Source organism: Poecilia latipinna, unplaced genomic scaffold (assembly GCF_001443285.1).
Source record: "Poecilia latipinna isolate Pla-1442-1.1 unplaced genomic scaffold, P_latipinna-1.0 Scaffold311, whole genome shotgun sequence".
In the NCBI taxonomy this organism is placed as follows: Eukaryota; Metazoa; Chordata; class Actinopteri; order Cyprinodontiformes; family Poeciliidae; genus Poecilia; species Poecilia latipinna.
This window is the reverse complement of record NW_015112927.1, coordinates 250,996-268,610: the sequence shown is the minus strand read 5'-3', so window position 1 is coordinate 268,610 and position 17,615 is coordinate 250,996. Positions and strand designations below refer to the sequence as shown.

At 39.3% G+C, this 17,615-nt stretch overlaps 1 protein-coding gene across 8 annotated transcripts; it reads left to right on the top strand.

Moving 5' to 3' along the window:
* The first annotated feature begins 2,730 nt into the window (after positions 1-2,730).
* Positions 2,731-16,726, top strand: LOC106948898 (xin actin-binding repeat-containing protein 1). Of its 8 annotated transcripts, none has more exons than XM_015034790.1 (10): positions 2,731-2,809; positions 3,040-3,211; positions 3,311-3,398; positions 3,488-3,847; positions 4,969-5,047; positions 7,585-7,736; positions 8,423-8,470; positions 15,008-15,138; positions 16,001-16,212; positions 16,302-16,726. In XM_015034790.1, the coding sequence occupies exons 2-9, from the start codon at positions 3,084-3,086 to the stop codon at positions 16,167-16,169; spliced, it is 1,155 nt and encodes a 384-aa protein (XP_014890276.1). In that variant the 5' UTR covers positions 2,731-2,809; positions 3,040-3,083; the 3' UTR covers positions 16,170-16,212; positions 16,302-16,726. The 8 variants fall into 8 exon arrangements, with proteins under 8 accessions (XP_014890276.1, XP_014890275.1, XP_014890273.1 ...); XM_015034789.1 differs by having other exon boundaries at positions 15,005-15,138; positions 16,001-16,165; XM_015034787.1 differs by having other exon boundaries at positions 15,005-15,138; positions 16,001-16,182.
* The last annotated feature ends 889 nt before the right edge of the window (positions 16,727-17,615 follow it).

The following is a 17,615-nucleotide window of genomic DNA, read 5'->3' as shown; positions in this document are numbered from 1 at the left end:
TTCGTAAACACAGGACTTGTGCTGTAAATGCAGATGTGGCCTGCAAAGTTCCCCCTAATAATGGTGCCCAGTTTAACGTCATACATAGCGCATTGCATATTCCCTTTCATCTCACCAGTGCCTTAGAGACAGAGACGGGAGCTGGTTTGAGAAGCATAAGGAGGGGCAGGAGAATGGAGGAGGAGGAGGAGGAGGAGGAGGAGGGAGGAGAAAGGAGAGAGGGAGGGGAAGCAGCCAGGCTGAATCTCTTGGTTTTTGCCCCAGGGGTGTGTGCTACTGCTGCTGCTGCTGCTGCTGCTGCTACTGTTGCTCTCTCTTTGTCTAAAGACTGATTAACAGCAAAAAGGACCAAAGGGGAGTAAACAAATATTGTGTGCCAAAGACAAAAGCACATAGACTTACCTTAAGTGCTACAATGCTGGCAACGCCTCAGAAGGATGTTGGTTGAATTTCAACAACAAAACCTCTCAATCATGAAATTGGAAAGCCGTATCATGCATGACTGAATTATGTCCTGCTGCAAAATGATTGCAAATTTAAAATCTTATCAACATGAGGAAGTAATAAAATTATGACAATAGATACATTTTAAGGGCGCTCTACTGCCCTCAAGTGGAAAGAAATCCCAAATTAAAAGACTTGTTTCATCAAAGTGATGAAACAACATTGAAATCAACAAAAAAAAAAATAGTACTTGTGTGTTAAACCATTAACTTATTTGACTCATATTCATGTGCTCACCTCAGTCCAGATATGTATGTAAACTGTATAAAAAAGCATATAGGCATTTTTTACACTCTCAAGTTTCAAAAATTATTCATATGTATTAAATGCCATAAGTTATATTTTTACATATACATAACAATAATTTTGAATAAGTGACTCGCATTTTGATTTATTGGTGATGCACAACCTTAGTTTTGAAGTACAGCGGTGGCAGTGTCATAATTTGGGGACGTTTCGCTGCAGGAGATACTAGTGCACATAACGGATTACACAATGAGGAAAAAAGTATTATGTGGGAATATTGAAACATTTCAATGCATCACCAAGGAAGACGAAGCTCGTGTGGTAAGGGGTCTTCAAATGGACATTGACCCTGATGCTGAATTGGTCATCAAATTAGTTAAGGACAAGAAAATCAGTGTTTTGCTGTGACCTTCACGAAGCCCTTATCTCAGTTCTGCAGAAAAGTTGCAAGCAGAGGTGAAAAGTTGCTTACGAGCATTGCCGTTGACAAACCTGTTACTGCGGTTCTGTCAGGACAAATCCTCCTACGTTTCAAGGCGCGTCACAAGACAGATTTTAGATAAAGTACATTTATTCCAAATTGATCCTAGTTATCAAGAAATGCAGTCAAGCTCAGTCTATTATTGAAATTGGTTAAAAAGGGTTTTTTTGGAAGGAAGCTGCATCCGGTCACTGACTTCCATCATTCACTCATCAAGAGGAAAATGTTTAGTCTAACTCAGCGTTGCACTGTGAAAAAGAAAGGGGTTATAAATATAGTTTGCTATTAAAGTATGGGGGGAATTATGTGTATTGGGACATTAACTAATTTGGGAGAAGATAAAAATAAAAGATTTCTCCGCACCTTGAAAATTATAGCAAATCTGAGGACGTTAATAAATTCTCTTGGAAATCAAAATCATGTCATGCAATCTTGAAGGCAAGGCCGAGATGAGGTTTTACCTGTCCTGACCCAATTTACCTGATGTTCCACTACAGCTGAATTCGCTTCTGATTCCACTGGGTACAATGTTTTCTTACGCGTTAGTTGGTCTGCTGTCGGCAAAATGAGGGAGCAGCCCTTCCTCTTGTTCTTATTTCACCCCTCGGGGTAAAGAGTTCCTGGAATTAAAGGGTGGAGACGAAACTTCCTCCTGGCTGCTTGCTTGCAGAAACACACGCAGACATTTGTCCTGTACTTTTGGAACTAGGAACCCTTTGAGAGGCTGTTGAAAGTGTCAAATCTATTACAAGAAAGTTACTTAGAAGAGATTTCATTCCAGGAAAAGATTTCCGCATTTACTTTCTGCATACAGTAGCAATGATTTGTAGGTCATGTGGTACAATGACACAGCTGTTTTGATCTTAGGAAGGGTTGCAGAAGCTGATAGTAGAATCAGAAGTTTACATGCACAAAGACAACTTAGCTTTTAACACTAGAAGACTGGTTCTCCAGCTATTAAAGAGTTTTGGTTGAGAAATATGCAAATCAAACCCAAAACAAAAAGACAAAAGGAATTAAAAGACCTCATGAAGATCCCAACTGAAGCTAGTAACAAACTCCTGTACCAAGACATGGTGACGTTATTCCACTCTGGTTCTCTTCACAAAACCTTTCCATCTGTCCTTTTGTAGACAGTGAATGTGGAAAAATCTTTTTGGGGGGGATTTTAGCAAATATATTAAAAACAGAAAACCAACAAAACATGTTTACGTATGTATTTACAGTCTTTGCTTAGTAATTTCTTGATCCACCTTTGGCAGCAATTGTCGACACCCAGAGCTATGGCTGTTCATAGTTTAATATTTATATATACATATACCTTTACATGTAGGCAGATCAGAAAAAAAATGCCCACATTTGTTCATACAAGCTAGGCTATCTCTACTTTGCAGAAGTTTCCGGTCAAAGTTATATATATTTACAGATTTACAGATCCAATCTACACAGGTACGGGCAATAAGGAAGTAAAAGGACTTTGCTCCAAAAACGCCTGTTATCATGTGCAGGTCTTATGATGCTGCGGAAGTGTCTCTATCAGGCTGTCGCGGGGAACAGGCACTACATGGCATCTGTAAGGTAAACCATTCATTAAAATATCCTCTGGAAAAACATAATAGATGGCATGATGTTCTTTCTTGAGATTAAGATTATTAATGTGGCAGTATTTTTTCATAAAATGAAGTGATAAACAGACTTAAGATGCAAACTAAAGGTGAGAGGCTAGCAAATTATCTGCAGACATTCTGACTACAGCAGAAATGCGGTGTTTTGGTGATAAATCATTCATTTTTTTTTTGTTTGACAAGTGCTTGAATACAATTGGAGAGACCTGACCTGCTTTGACTCGACTATGGAGTGGGAAAAGGATCTAAGGCGCAGCCAGTCTTTGAAGAGTCTCCCCTCGCAGTCCGACAAGGCGATCTGGACAGATGCAGGACTGCAGGACAGGACGATATCTGTGTCCCAGTTAGTGGCCAGGTATAAAAAAAATATACCAACTCTTTTCTGTCTCTGTGATAACTGAACATGCAATGACATGTTTAAAAAAAAAGGCTTTTAAATTTGATAACGGTGTAGGTATCAAACTACAGTGAAAAATGCAACATCAAGTCAACCTGCGCCAGAGAATAATGTTGAAAGAAATACAAAGAAACCACTAATGGAGGTAAATTACAGATTCACTTAAGAAAAATAAATGCTTCAGTCATGTCCTAACTGCTGTTTTGTTTTTGTTTTTGTAAATATCTTTTTCAGATGACTTCATCTCCCCTGCACAGTAGGGAGACTCATCTGGAGTCCCTGATGAAGAGAAATGAAGAGCGGGAGAGAGCTCGGTCCACAGCCACCCTGACCCGCAGTAAATCAGTGGGTAGCCTCCAAAACACCACCGGCAGCTCCATAGAGGCCTTGAAGGCTCTTTTTGAGTTGAAGGCGACGGCAAAGCAGAGACCAAAGAGCAGTTTTAAAACTGGAAACGTAGCTTTAGGTCACCCTGTGGACGAGCCAGCGGTGAATGGAGAGGCTGAGGATGTGCAGAGCGCTGCAGAGGAGCAGAAAAAACCTGCTGAAAAGAAAACTAAAAAGGAGCCAAAAGATGATTTTCTGACTCAAAAGGTAATTGCGTAACCCAGCTATGTTTCTTTGGTTGTTCTTGTTTCTAACTACCATTAGAAATTCAGCTAAATTAGGTTCATTCCTCTTGTTTAGGCTTGCGTATGGAGCTATGTGTGTTACATTTAGGAAGTTTAAAAAACATACATCTTTCATTTGCAAAAGCTGTCCTTTCTTCACTTTGTTTTCCTTCCACCCACAGATATATGTATGAAGTTACAGAAGAGTAGGTGCCATTTTTTTAAACTGTCAATAAATATAACATATTCACCAAATGATGGTTCCAGTCCCATAAAAAACAAAAATGCCTTCCATGAAAGGTTTGAGCATAACTCCTTTGGGATGGATTTTTAGTTATATTTTGCATTGCTGTCTGGCAGTCAATAACTTTGCTTGCAGAATTTGCAAGAATAAAGCAATAACAAACTTAAGCCATAAGTGATCCAATCAAGCTCTTCTGATACTGATAATAGCTTTACTTTGAGTGTCTGACCAAAGGATTTTGATTTCAAAGAACTGTAACATATAAACGAGAAACATGTCCTGCATATTCTTTTGAATAAACTGAAAAGAAAGTAATAAGTAGAGTAGCACATATTTATCTAACATCAACATCATAAAACAAGCATCAAAATACAGACTGTTTGTTGAAGCATTTGTAGACTGAAAATATTTGAATTTCCCCGCTTCGATGTAATTAACATATTAGAAGTAAAAAAAAAACAACCCATTTCTCTGTTCAGAGCTGGACAAGGGATTATTGACCGATCTCTAGATGAACCATTTACTGTTCCTGAATCCTTTTCTTAATATATCAAAATAAAGCTAATTGTGGCGCAAGTACTCATGAGGTTATTCCAAACAAGTAAGATGAAGCTTTGGAAATAAAAACAAAAACAGCTTGCAGACACTGCTACATAGACGCTAATGCATAGATGCGTTGAAGCTTTTCCAAAAGTGCTCTACTTTCTGCCGTGGCTGGAACTATTTCTTTAGACTTTAAAAAAATAATAATAACACATCCAGTTTATCAGCAGTGCTTTGGTTTTGACACCTCCACAGTTGCACCAGACAGACTGTAAGGCCACTTATTAGCAGTGATGCTTTCTTTATTCTCTCCCCAGGTGGTGAATCAGACCCAGACAGAGAGGAACAAAACAATAGCGGGCATTGATTTTGAAAAGCTTGCAGCATCTGAAGCTGGTGAGTTTCACATAACATCTCTTTGTTAGGATTCATCAAAGTTTTCTCCATGAAAACTGCAGCTCCGTAAATCCAGAAATCAGTAAAATGTCCCAAGTGTTTTACCCATAATGGTGCAGCTGAGGTCAAACGTGTACCTCTTCACTAATCAGGTGTAAGATAAAGGAATGAAAGGCAGGCTGACAACAAAAAGCAAAACTCAGCAACAGCCTACATAAGACTGCAATTAAACCATGGACGAGTGGATGCATAATTTATGCACTCAGGTCAAAATCCAGCTGATAAGAAAGAAATTGGTTTTCACATTGTTTGCTCATGCATTGTGGGCGTGTTCTATCTCCATTTAAATCTAAATGCGCAGACACCAAAGAAATCCACTTACATTTAAAACAAAAAAATGTCTTTGAAGCTGAATGCATCTATGTAGATGTGGGATATCCACACGGTGACTATGCAAAAGCTGTGATTGACTAAACCTTGTGTGGAAAACACGGGGTCACTTCAGAGTGGGACAGAAATAGCTGCCAAGCAGCAAGTCCTGAATAAGTATAGGAGGGTGAAACGGTCAGCTGTCTCCAGGACAGATGACCCAGAACGAAGGAGCGACGTGGCCAGGCTGACGCTTTCTTTGATAACGCGAAGCAAAAATATATCTAAGACATTTCATTCACATTACTAGAAAAACTCAGAAGATAGGATCTAAGGAATCAGACCTTCTTCATATTCTGTGAGTATGAAGCATTATTGTTATTGAATAGATCTCCATGCATTCCTAAGTCTTTTGATTATCACTTACTTGGAGATTATCTGCCTTTGGTTTTGTTTGTTAGGCCACTTAACTCCGACTCGTATATTTGACTCCTGAAGGCAAATGGTTGGTCTGTGTTTTATAGAGGAAAAACAGAGTAGAGAGGACTGAAGACAAATGCAGGCTACACTGCTCCATTTTTTTTTATTTTCCTAAAGATTTCAAGACCATGTATCATTTCCTCGCAACATGACACTTATGAGCTAATTTATGCTGGCTTGCTGCCTAAGCCCTCAATATAACCTACATGATTCAACAGGACAAAATGTGGGAAAAAGTACCACAAAAAACAGCTCTCAACCTCAAGGTAGCAACCTGTAATGATTATATACAAAACATATCCAGTTTTAATCTTTTGAAATATTTTTACCAGCAGACTCTTGGAGAGACAACTTTTTCTCACATTTGCTTAAAGGTTTGGGGGTTTGGGACTATTATTTATTTTTCCAGTAACACTGAGCCATTTTATATCACAATCAAATAACTATGTTGCCTTCAGTTGTTATGAAAATGCTGTATGGAATCTAAAAAAAAAAACTAAAAAGAACTTTGATTTTGCATCTGATGGCTTGGAATTGGCCTCTGTGCCTTTAACAACTTCCTAGCCATACAGTGACAATCCCCCCGTCAGCGAATCATCACAACAATCGTTTGTTGTCCATTAAAACAATTCCAACCATCCTTAGGAGAGAGGCACTGAGAAGCAGTTCGTCTGACAAGGTCAGCGGACGCACACTTCCACCAGGCATTTGCTAATTGATGTTGCCGCTAGTCTGGAGGAACTGAGTTGAGGAGGAGAGTGTGTGATCTGTGGGGCGGAACGAGAGCCGAGCTCCATCATGTCGAGTCGCACCGTTTAGGTATTTCAGCTTTCCAAGCAGCATTTACTTTTGAATATTTTTGCTCCTCAAAAATACTATGCAAATAGGCAAATTTTCCGCAAATAATTTGGCGTTACATTCCACAAAAAAGTCAGCAAACAGGTGCATTTGTGAATAAGGAACCCCAAATAGGCAAGGATCCACTATAGCGTGATGTGCATAGTTTAGGCTAAAACTATTAGTACCACTTGGCAATTTCGATTTAAAATAATTTTTCTCTAGAAGTTTGTTTCTGATAAGAAATGAGAAAGGTTTGTCTCCAAAGATAATTAAATAATGTAAAGTAGTTCCAAAAAAACATAATTTTTTTTATCAGATTTTTTTTTTAAATGAACATGTTAAAGTAGTTATAAATGTCTCAATTTCCAATAGAAAACAATTATTATGATTTGTGTCTCTTACATGTTTTTACTGGTTATCCGGAAATGTATCTTTGGCAATCAGCTCCAAGTCTTTGAGGTTGGAAAGCTTGGACGGCCTCATTGCTTTCACCCTAACAAAGTGAATTTACTACAAGCCTACACTCCTGGTTTAGCTTTTGCTGTGGGGATTCACTCGCGCTCTAACCGTCAGTATGTGTATCAGTGGAGTCAGGTATCTTTCCTGCTCCACCACAAGTATACATTTATAACTCAGCCACATGACAGCTGGTAAATATCAGCCCAGGAAGAACTCTGAGCAGGACCCTAAATTAGTACCTGATAACAAACACAGTGACGACGTGAACATTAACGCAGGAGAATTAAGCATTATGTTAGCGGATGACTCACTGACCCCCCCCCCTCCTCATGCAAAGTACAATGTGTGTTAAAGTTTCAAGCTTACACTAATGTCTAATGTCTCTGCAGATGAAAAGAGGAGGTCAGCTGCTGACTTCAGAGACAGCTCCTTCAACCAAACCAAAGAGACACTGTCTGTCTCGGTCAAAGCTATGTCTGCTCTCTATATGTCAAAAGTGGCAAATAAGGAATCAGCAAACAGGCCTTCTATAGTGGAGAAGGTCAGTCTGTTAATTATATCTTTGTTTGTCCTTTTTTTCATCCAGGTCAAACTAAACTAGTTTTAGTCACAGACCTGAATCAACATCAAACTCTGTGTTTAATATCATCCATTCATTTTGCATATCTTCCCTAAAAACATTATTTATGTCAAATAAACATATAAGCATAATGTCTGAAAGCTTTGGATGGTACATCAAATGTGAAGAAACACAAAACTCCACATTTCACTCCATATTTATGGAGACTGTCATTATAAAAGACACAATGAATGACAAAATAAAAAAAATAATAATAATTTGGCTACCCTGGTGAAGATGTGTAAAAATCCTTAGTCAAGAAATCGTCACAACTGTGTCAAGTCTTACTGTGAAGATATACCAAGGATAATAATTGGAAGGACTTTGCCACCATCTGACAGTTAGGACATTTATTTATTTATTTATTTATTTATTTTAAATGTTATGAGTGAGTTTGTTCTGTAGGGATGAATCCTAACTATTTCTATGAAAGAAATATCATTGAAGCCCTTATATTTCGCAGTTGATACTATAATTTTTTAAGTTGCTGAGAGTCTGGCAAGTAACCATGATCGACTGTTTTCTTGGGGCACGATGGTCACAAGTAACGTCTGGCAGAGGAATCCTTCTGTTTATAACATAAGTAAGTGTTGTTTGTTCCCTTTCAGGATCATGCTCAACCAAGAGATTCTGGGAAGTGGACCAAGCTAACTAAGGTAAAGCAGCCCATCGCCAGATGTTTTGTTGTTGTTGTGTGATGCTTTAGTTGGTAGAATTGGTTCATTTACATTGTCACAGTAACAATCCAATTCCCTAGTGTTATTTTTCCCTACTGACTGCTAACTGACTGCTTGACCTGAGTGATGAAAATTGCACAGTTGCTTTTGAATGAATGAAAATTATCTGGAAAGTCAGTCACTCCACATATGTTCACTGACCATGCATAACATTAAGATAACTGAGATGACATTAATTTAGAAAAACATGCAAGTACAAGGGTTTCAGTGAATTTAGCCAGGGTCAAATTGTGATGGCAAGACTGAGCGGCCAAAGGTCACTGATGCACATGGGGAGAGAAGGCTGTCCGTCATCCAATCCATCAAGCACTAATGCTTATTGAAAGGTCTCTAAATACTCAGTGAATCATAGTGTCTGGAGTGTGGGGATGCAGAACTGTCAGCTTGCCTATTCTGACCCATGTCCAGCATTGAAGCACCAGCAATAACAGGATCATGGAGTAATGAAAGACGACGGCATGGGCTAATCGATAATGCCACTAATCTGGATGGCATAACGTTATTGCTGATCAGCACGTATTTCATTCCTTATGCGGCTTCTTTTGTTGTTGCAATGCAAGTTATTTTCCCCATGTTGGAGTTTTCCCAATCCGTTGACACCCGGCTTGTTGAATGGTATGCATTCATGCCTGAATCCGGAGATAACATGCAGCTCCCTTTTATGTGACGTGTTTGCCTTTTCCCTAACCCTTCCTCTGGAGCATGGCTTTCATTTAATCATCATCGCTATCAAAAAAAGATGGCTTTTGTAAGACCCGTACTTTATTCCTCTAAGACGGATGAAGACTCTGAACAAAGAAAAGATGACCATCCACCACAGCCCCCAGTCGAGCCTGAAAAGGGACTTGAAGAGATCGCTGAGGGACATTCTGAACAGCTGATGTCTTCCCAACTCTCCAGGGAAAAGATATTCCAGCAACGACAGAAAAACGAGCTGAGACGGCTCCTGAAGCATACCTGCCCAGAGATAAAGATGCTGGATGATGTTGTGAATGAGGAGTTTGCTGAAGTGTTGAGCTCTAAATCAGAGTCTGGTGGGGAAACCGGATATGAGGGAGAGGTTCTTTCAAGATGCTTGATATTTGAAAACCGTGGCAGCAGCTATAGCACCCCAAAGATCTATGTAGAAGAGGGAGCGGTGAAAAGACAGGATTATCGTAAAATATCAACTGTTTTAGAAGGGCTAAAAGATGAACCTTGCACTAAGAGTTGTGAAGGGATGATGACAAGTGATAAATCTCCTGACTTAACATCAAATTATAATAAAGAAGTAGAGGAACAGGTGGCAAAAATAGATGTTAAGGCTAACAGAAAGGTATTTGAGAATAAACGTTCAAGCACTGTAAAGCCAGATGAGATTCAGGGGAATGTTCCTATGGTTTTGAACAAACCACCTGAAATATCTTCTGCTGGCAACACACAAGGCAATAACAAAAGTGGGGACAGGAATTTAGAAGAACAAAAGCTGTGTGTTGGTGCTGCTGGTGAAAGTACAGAAAGTGACTTTTCTTGCACTGAAGCAGCATTTCCCTGTCATGATCTCCCACTTGAGGGGAGTTTCATAAGTTTTACTGAATCAGAGAGAAAAAGAGAAATAATAAAAACAAACGCAGCACTTGTCCAAAATAACCCCTTTATTTCCTCTAACATAGAAAGAGAGAATTTTTTAAGCCATGCATCAAACACTCAAAATCAAAGCATTGTAGCAAGTGAAGATTATCCGATTGCTAACGTAAAGAACCGAACACACCTGTTTGAATCAATGCCATTTGATAAAATTAGACATCAGAATCAGGATGAAATGGAGACACTGGTGGAAAATATCAAAGAAACGTTAAATTTCCTCCACTGTGTGAAAGCCATTCACTCAGATGGGGCAATTATTGAGGTTAGCGAGACAATGATAGCTAAAAAGTCGCAGTTCACAATATCGGATAGGGGACCTGAGATAAAATATGACAAGGTGGCTGAAGGTGGTGCACAAAATTTTATAGTCCAGCTGCTACCACGGGTAAACCTAAAGCCTCAGATAATTTACCTTAAGGAAGATAGTAAAGGGTTTATGGAGGCCACAGTGGTGGATGCACTGGCTCACCAGCATAGATTCAGTGCAAACAAAGATGCTGAGTTAAAAACTGCCAATGTAGTTCAGTTGGTTGAGGATATCCTCAATCAGGACAACTCCCTGAGAAAAGGGGTGATCATTCAAGAAGACGTCAGAAACGGTGCAGAAGTCATTGTTTATTCCCTCTACAAGTACTTTGACGAAGAAGACGTGAAGGGCTACAGCCCTCCAAACAGTGCAGGTCATGATGAACCTGAGGCAGAAACAGTCTCAGTTCCAAAGAGCAGTCAAGACCAAGCCAGGTCAGGGTCAATTAGGGCCAATGTAAAATTGTTCAAAAGTTGCATCGAAAAGGGTGACTTGGAGTATTTAAGATCACTTCATGATGATGAACAAACCATTCACAGCACTGAACATAGTCAAAGTGAAGCAGCTGTCAGACTGGATGATGAATCTCATCATCACCATGTAAGTAATCCATCTGAAGAGTGTATCCAAGTGGATGTAAAAAGACTAAAAGACATGTTTTCTGAAGGAACAGGTCCTAGTCATAGTAAATGTGTCAAATCTTCTGCAGTGTCATCTGGAAAAAGTCAATCTCCTATAGAATGCAATACGGGGGCATTCTTGATTCCACAGTCCAACAATAGTTGTAATAGTTGTAATGCTTGCTTCGGTCAAGGGCTTAAAGAAGTTCTGGCAAATTCTGAACATCAGAATCAAAACAGGGTTCAACAAGCTGAAATGGCAGAAGCCAACACAGAAGAACTGTTTGAAATACCCATTGTATCATTGTCAAGAGCAGAAGCAGAATCAGCTCAAGAAATCTCAAGCACAAAAGTGGGATCATGCTTAGAAAAAAGTAATAAATCTCCATTAGTTGATGGAATTTTCTCAGCACCTGAATCAAACTGGCTACCCAAAAACACAGAAATGGTCAGAGAAGAGGCCAGTTCTGTGAAAGAGCACACCTCTGAGACTTGCAACAAAATTAATGAAGGATTTAGAGAATTAGCTAAAAATGAAAACGTTAAAAATTATTTGGTTCCTGAACAAATTTCAGAAGCAACACCTGAACAACAAGAAGAAGTTTGTTGTCAGGGCACAATACAAGCAGCGTTGGATTCCTTGGAGAAGTCTAATATTAATGTGACAAGAGGAGACATTAGGGCAGCTATGATATACAGACAGTCCAATAAATCGTATCAGAAAAACTCACAAAGTAATGTTCAAAAGCACAGTGCTACAGACTTTTGCTTTTTGGCTGAGCCTAAATCAAATCAAGAACAACAAAAGCCAGAAACACCCAACCAAGAAGTAACAGTGGCAAATGTGGAGCCTCCACACCCAAAAACAGCAAATGCTGAGCCTCTACACCTAACTGAAGACCCACTACTCCTACACATGACTGCATCAAATGCAGAGCCTTCTCACCCCTCTGAATCACCACTAAACCTAAAAGTGACTTTGTTAGATGCAGAACCTCCACACCCAACGAAAGAACCACTAAACATAGATGTGAATGTAATCAATGCAGAGTCTCCACGCCTGGCTAAAGAACCATTAAACCTAGAAGTGACTGTAGTGAATGCAGAGCCTCCACACCCAGTTAAAGTACCACTGACACAAAAAGTAATTGTGACAAATTTGGAGCCTCCACACCCAGCTGAAGGACTAATAGACATACAAGTGACTGTGTCAAATGCAGAGCCTCCACGCCCAACTAAAGAACCACTCAACCAAGAAGTAACTGTGGCAAATGTGGAGCCTTCACACCCAACCAAAGAAACACTAAACCTAGAAGTGAACCTAGTGAATGCAGAGCATCCACACCCACCTAAAGAACCATTAAACCTAGAAGTGACTTTGTCAGAGACAGAGCATCCACACCCACCTAAAGAACCATTAAACCAAGAAATTACTGTGGCAAATGTGGCGCCTCCACACCCAACTGAAGATCCAGTAACACAAGAAGTAACTGTGGCAAATGCAGAGCCTCCATACCGAACTACAGAACCACCCAAACAAGAAGTAACTGTGGTTAATGTGGAACCTCCACACCCAACTGAAGAACTAATGAACACACAAGTGACTGTGTCAAATGCAGAGCCTCCATGTCCAACTAAAGAGCTGCTCAACCAAGAAGTAACTGTGGCAAATGTGGAGCCTCTACATCCAACTGAAGATCCAGCAAAGCTGCAAGTGAATGTGGCAAAGGCAGAGCCTCCATGCCTAACTAAAGAATTACTAAAGCAAGAAGTAATTGTGGCAAATGCAGATCCCCCACATCCAATCAAAACCCATTACAGGCCTACTCAATGTGTTGTGTCAACAAAAAGCAAAAGAGTCACTGGCCCCAAACCACCAATTCCACCTAAACCTGAACATTTGAAAGAGAAACAAGAAGTAAGTCAGCCATCTGCTACTAGGCATCCAGAGGAACACAAAATTAGTGCTATGGGAACTGAAGAAATGTTTTGTCAGGTTTCCCAGCCATCAGCAACAACATTGTTTTTAGGTCAAGAAGACACTACCAATAAGTCATTGGATCATCATGAAAACTACAATGTAGACAAATCTACAAAGACGTTGCAACAAATAAAAGGGAAGTCTGACATGCAATGTTTGACCATGCTCTTAGAGAGTAATGAATCAGATATAAGACAACAAAAGATAGAAAACATTGAAAAGAAAGAGATGTCTCAAAGCGCATCCGCACATGACATAATATCTGAAACGGATGAAACCCATATAAACTTCCATGAGGCTCGGCAAAAATTCGGCGGCAAAGTTGTGTCATCAAAAAAGACGGCCCCTGTAAAGCCAAAACGAGTGAAACATCTTCAGTCCGGTGACAAAACCCAAAAACACTCAACAGGAGAATGCACTGCAGATGGCACTGTCCACACTGGAGCTGATCCATCATCCAACATCTGTAAAATAACTGCTGACAGTGCAGATAGGCATTACAAGGACACAAAGCAAGACATCAAAGTCGAGATGAGGGAGAAGAAAGCGAGAATGGAAACGGATGATGAACGCAGACAGCGACTGTCCATACACATGGATGAGATTGTGAGAGGAAACGTAACAGCGGCAATGGAAATCTTTGAACACTTGAGAAAGCAAGAGCAACTGCAAGGCATTCTGAGTCGCGTAGAAGAAATCGAAAGCGACACGAGTGAGGTCGATGTGACGTCTCTCAGGAGAGTGTTTGAGAACGTCCCTGACTGGATCGTCAACACGGACAGAACAGGGCGAAAGAAGGTCAAAGCAGAAAATAAAGACAAAGTGATGCGGTCATCAGCAGACAAAACACATTGCAAGTCCTCAATGGAGCACGTTTATGGAGATCTTGAGCGTGCTAGTGAGGAAATAATGAATCTTAAAGAGCAGACTTTAGCTAGACTTAAGGATATAGAGGACACAATTAAGAAAGCACTTCTTTCTGTTTCTACACTAAAGTCTGACTCAGATATTGCAAATTTATCAAATCTGCTCAAAGAATCCCTGGGGGTTGTGCAAGAATCACCACATTCTAGTAACATAAGCAAAACTGATTTAAGCACAACCAAGCCACAACAATCAGAAGAAAGTTGTTTTCCACAAAGAAGCAGCTCTACAGGCACTGCAGCATCTCCTAGCACAGATCAGGTTTCTACAAAGCAACGGCAAAGCCCTCCATCTTCACCCGCATTAATTTCTATTCAGTTGGCAGCAAGAAAAACAGATGAAACAGAGGTTGTGCCACCAGAAACTTTAATCTGTATGAAGTGTCAGTTGAACCCGAGGCCAGAAGGAAAATTCAGAACCACAAAGACAGTGACGTGCAATAGCCCCACTCCAGGTAAAAAAGTAAAACCCAAGAAAGGAGGACGACAGCAGACTTCTAACAGCCAACAAAATCGAGAGCTTAGTGTGCTCCAGGTCCAAACTGACAGCGAAGGGAACAGCATCAGAGGAACAGCAGTGGAAAACTATGAGAGGACAGATAACTCTGGTAACAGGTCTTAGACATCCAAAACCTCTGCTTTTGTTGCAAGGCAGCCAGAAAGCAAAACAATCCAGAGGTTCAGCAGCCAGCAAATCAGGTTAATGATTTGGGTATCTGGACAGATAAGTGTTTGTCTTTCATGTTTTCACAACATATTCATTATCTACTAAGAACTTATTTGACTGCTAAATAGACTGATCATCTATGAGTTTATTGCTGAAGGCATTTCTTAGGTTTTTGACTATTGCCGCTTCAACATTACGTCAATTTCTCTTTGTTCTACTTTGCATTTGAATTTTGGTACTTTTTACATTTCTATCAGCAACTTTCTAATAAATTCGTTTTGTGAAAATCCCTCTCGAACTTGAAGTAAACCCAGTCTCGTTTTTCTTAGCAGTTTCAGCCAGCTTCTCGAGAGACGTGCTCGGCCTGTCAGAAGCCAGTTTATCAGATGGAAAAAGTCACAGCAGACAAATATATTTTTCACAAAACGTGCTTCTGCTGCAAACAGTGCAAGAAAAAACTAAGGTGGGATATCAAAATATGTTTCGCAAGGATCTCTTTCAGTTTTAATCAGGTCTTCTTCCTCTTTTGATTCCACGTTTTACCAACATTGCCAAATGTTGTTCATATTCTTGGCAGTTTAAGTTCAATGCAATCTTAGTTGACATGTTTCTTCTAACTGGAAATACTATTAAGATTTTGGTGTGGCCAATGCCTCAACTCTGACAGGGAGTATCTGAAGGAAGTTAATGATTAGGGTGATGGCAAGGAGATACATCATCAGTCAAAAAGCTGGACAGCATGTATTATAAGCATTTGATAGGTATAATGTTATTAACAGTTTTCCACTCATCATTGAGTACGGTAATGATTCTTTGGCATGCTATATTGTTTATTAAATATTTATTTTAAAAAAATTCTCAATCGACACTTTTTTTTTCAGAAGAATTAAACCTAAATCTGCCATGGTTATGACATTTTTTTCTTCTGAATTGTATACGGATTTAGCAATACAATGATAAGTGGGAGACTGATGGAAATAGTCTCCAAAATCAACAGATACTTTATACCATGGCAACTAATGTTGTTAGCTTTAGCATTGTATAGAAAAAAGGCAAAACAGCACAAATATCCCTAAATCCTGTTCACATTTAGGCTACAGCGAGCAAATTACAGTAAAACAGAAAAGGAGTCATGTAGATCGCAAACAACACAATGCTTCACAAGATTTTTTTTTTTTTTTAAAGCAATCTTCACCATATATTATACTGCAATGTTTCACATGTGGGAACTCTGCCCGCCTTAAAGTTTTCTCTTCCAGTTAAAGTTTTTAGCCACTAAGCAGTGTGGGCAATTAGATTTGCTACTAACTTGTACTTCTTTTTAGCATGCAAACTTACACACCTTTGAACGGTGAATTCTACTGCATATTTCACTACCAACAACTGTTCAAACGAAAGGGGAATTACGATGAGGGCTTCGGACACACTCAGCACAAGAACAGATGGCTGTTCAAGAATTCATCCAGCGCAGTGGATGATGAATCTGAGGCGTGAGTCTGCAATGAACGTGAGTAACAACAAAAGACAAAAAAAAAAGGTCCTAATTGCTTGTGTTAATGAATTCAGTCATTTTTGTTGCTAATCACTGTAATCATCTTTGTAACCGTGCTCTCTTTGTTTTCTCAGCTGATGAGTGACGATGACAGCACAGAAAATCCTAATGAAGATGTTTGAGGCAGCTTGTTCAACGGCGTGCAACAGCACTGCACAGGCATATAAACTGCACGATAATTAATGTTTGACAACATATCGTAAAATCTACTAATTATTTTTCAAATGTCTTGCATTGTGTTGAGACACATGTAATTGTAATCTGTTATTCATTTCATAGTCAGCTTCATTGTGCTTTTCTCGGTTTAAAACTCCAGCAACAGATTACAGGAAGGAAGAGCATAACAGAGAAACCAATTACTGCTTGTAATTACCAGATAATCAACAACATAAAAATATCAGGCGAACGTACAAAGACTTCCAAAGTGACATTGTACTTTTTGCATATTTAATTTCATTCTGCAAATTTCTGAAGAATGCTCATAAATAAGTTAAACGTGTTTTGTCAAGTGATTATTTTGTACCACTGTAAATCATTATCAACTTTGTGCAGAGAGAAAAAAGAATTAACCACATAAAATTTAATTTTAATTTCCTTGTGTTTCAGTTCAAAGAGACTTTTATGAACTGTTGCCTCAATGTTTAAGTGCGCTAAGTTGCATTGTGCAGTTCTGTCACAGCTTAAAACTGGGTCTGTTACTTTGCTCCCAGTGCCTTCAGGTTTATTGTTCTCTCTATCTTGAGATGTGGCTCAGCTGAAATTTTACAACTTTTTACAAGCTTTCACTTGGTCCAGCCAAGCAGTCTACTGTAGTTTATTGTGTAGTAGAGGTCTGTGAATTCACAGATCTGCAATCTTAAAAGAAGAAAAAAAAACATATCCTGACTTTTTGTAACATCCAGATGTTGAAAACAGTTGCATAATCTTCAATATGGGTACAAAGAAAGCTTGTGTTGAGACATAACACGATATTATTAATATTGTGACTAAGTGTTTGCCATCACACTGAAATCTCTCCCACAAAGGGTTACTCATTTACCATCAGTACAAGACTTTCCCTTCAAGTAAATGCAAGCTAATGCTAAAATACTCTTATTTTGAAGTAAGACAGGAAGTTGTTCTTCTCATTGAGCTGATCAAAAGCACATGATTAAAAAAACATTAAAAAAAAAAAAAAAAAAAAAAAAAAACATTCCACCACATGTTCATGTTGTGCTTGGCAGCATTTTGTGAACTCAGAGGGAACAGGCTGTTTTGGCTGGATGGAGGTAGCGCAATCAGACCAAGGATCTAATTTACCCAGAATGCATTGCAGCGTAAACAACATGGCAACCTCTGTGTGTCAATATTTTATCAAAATTCATAAAAATTAAACAGCCTACAGTATA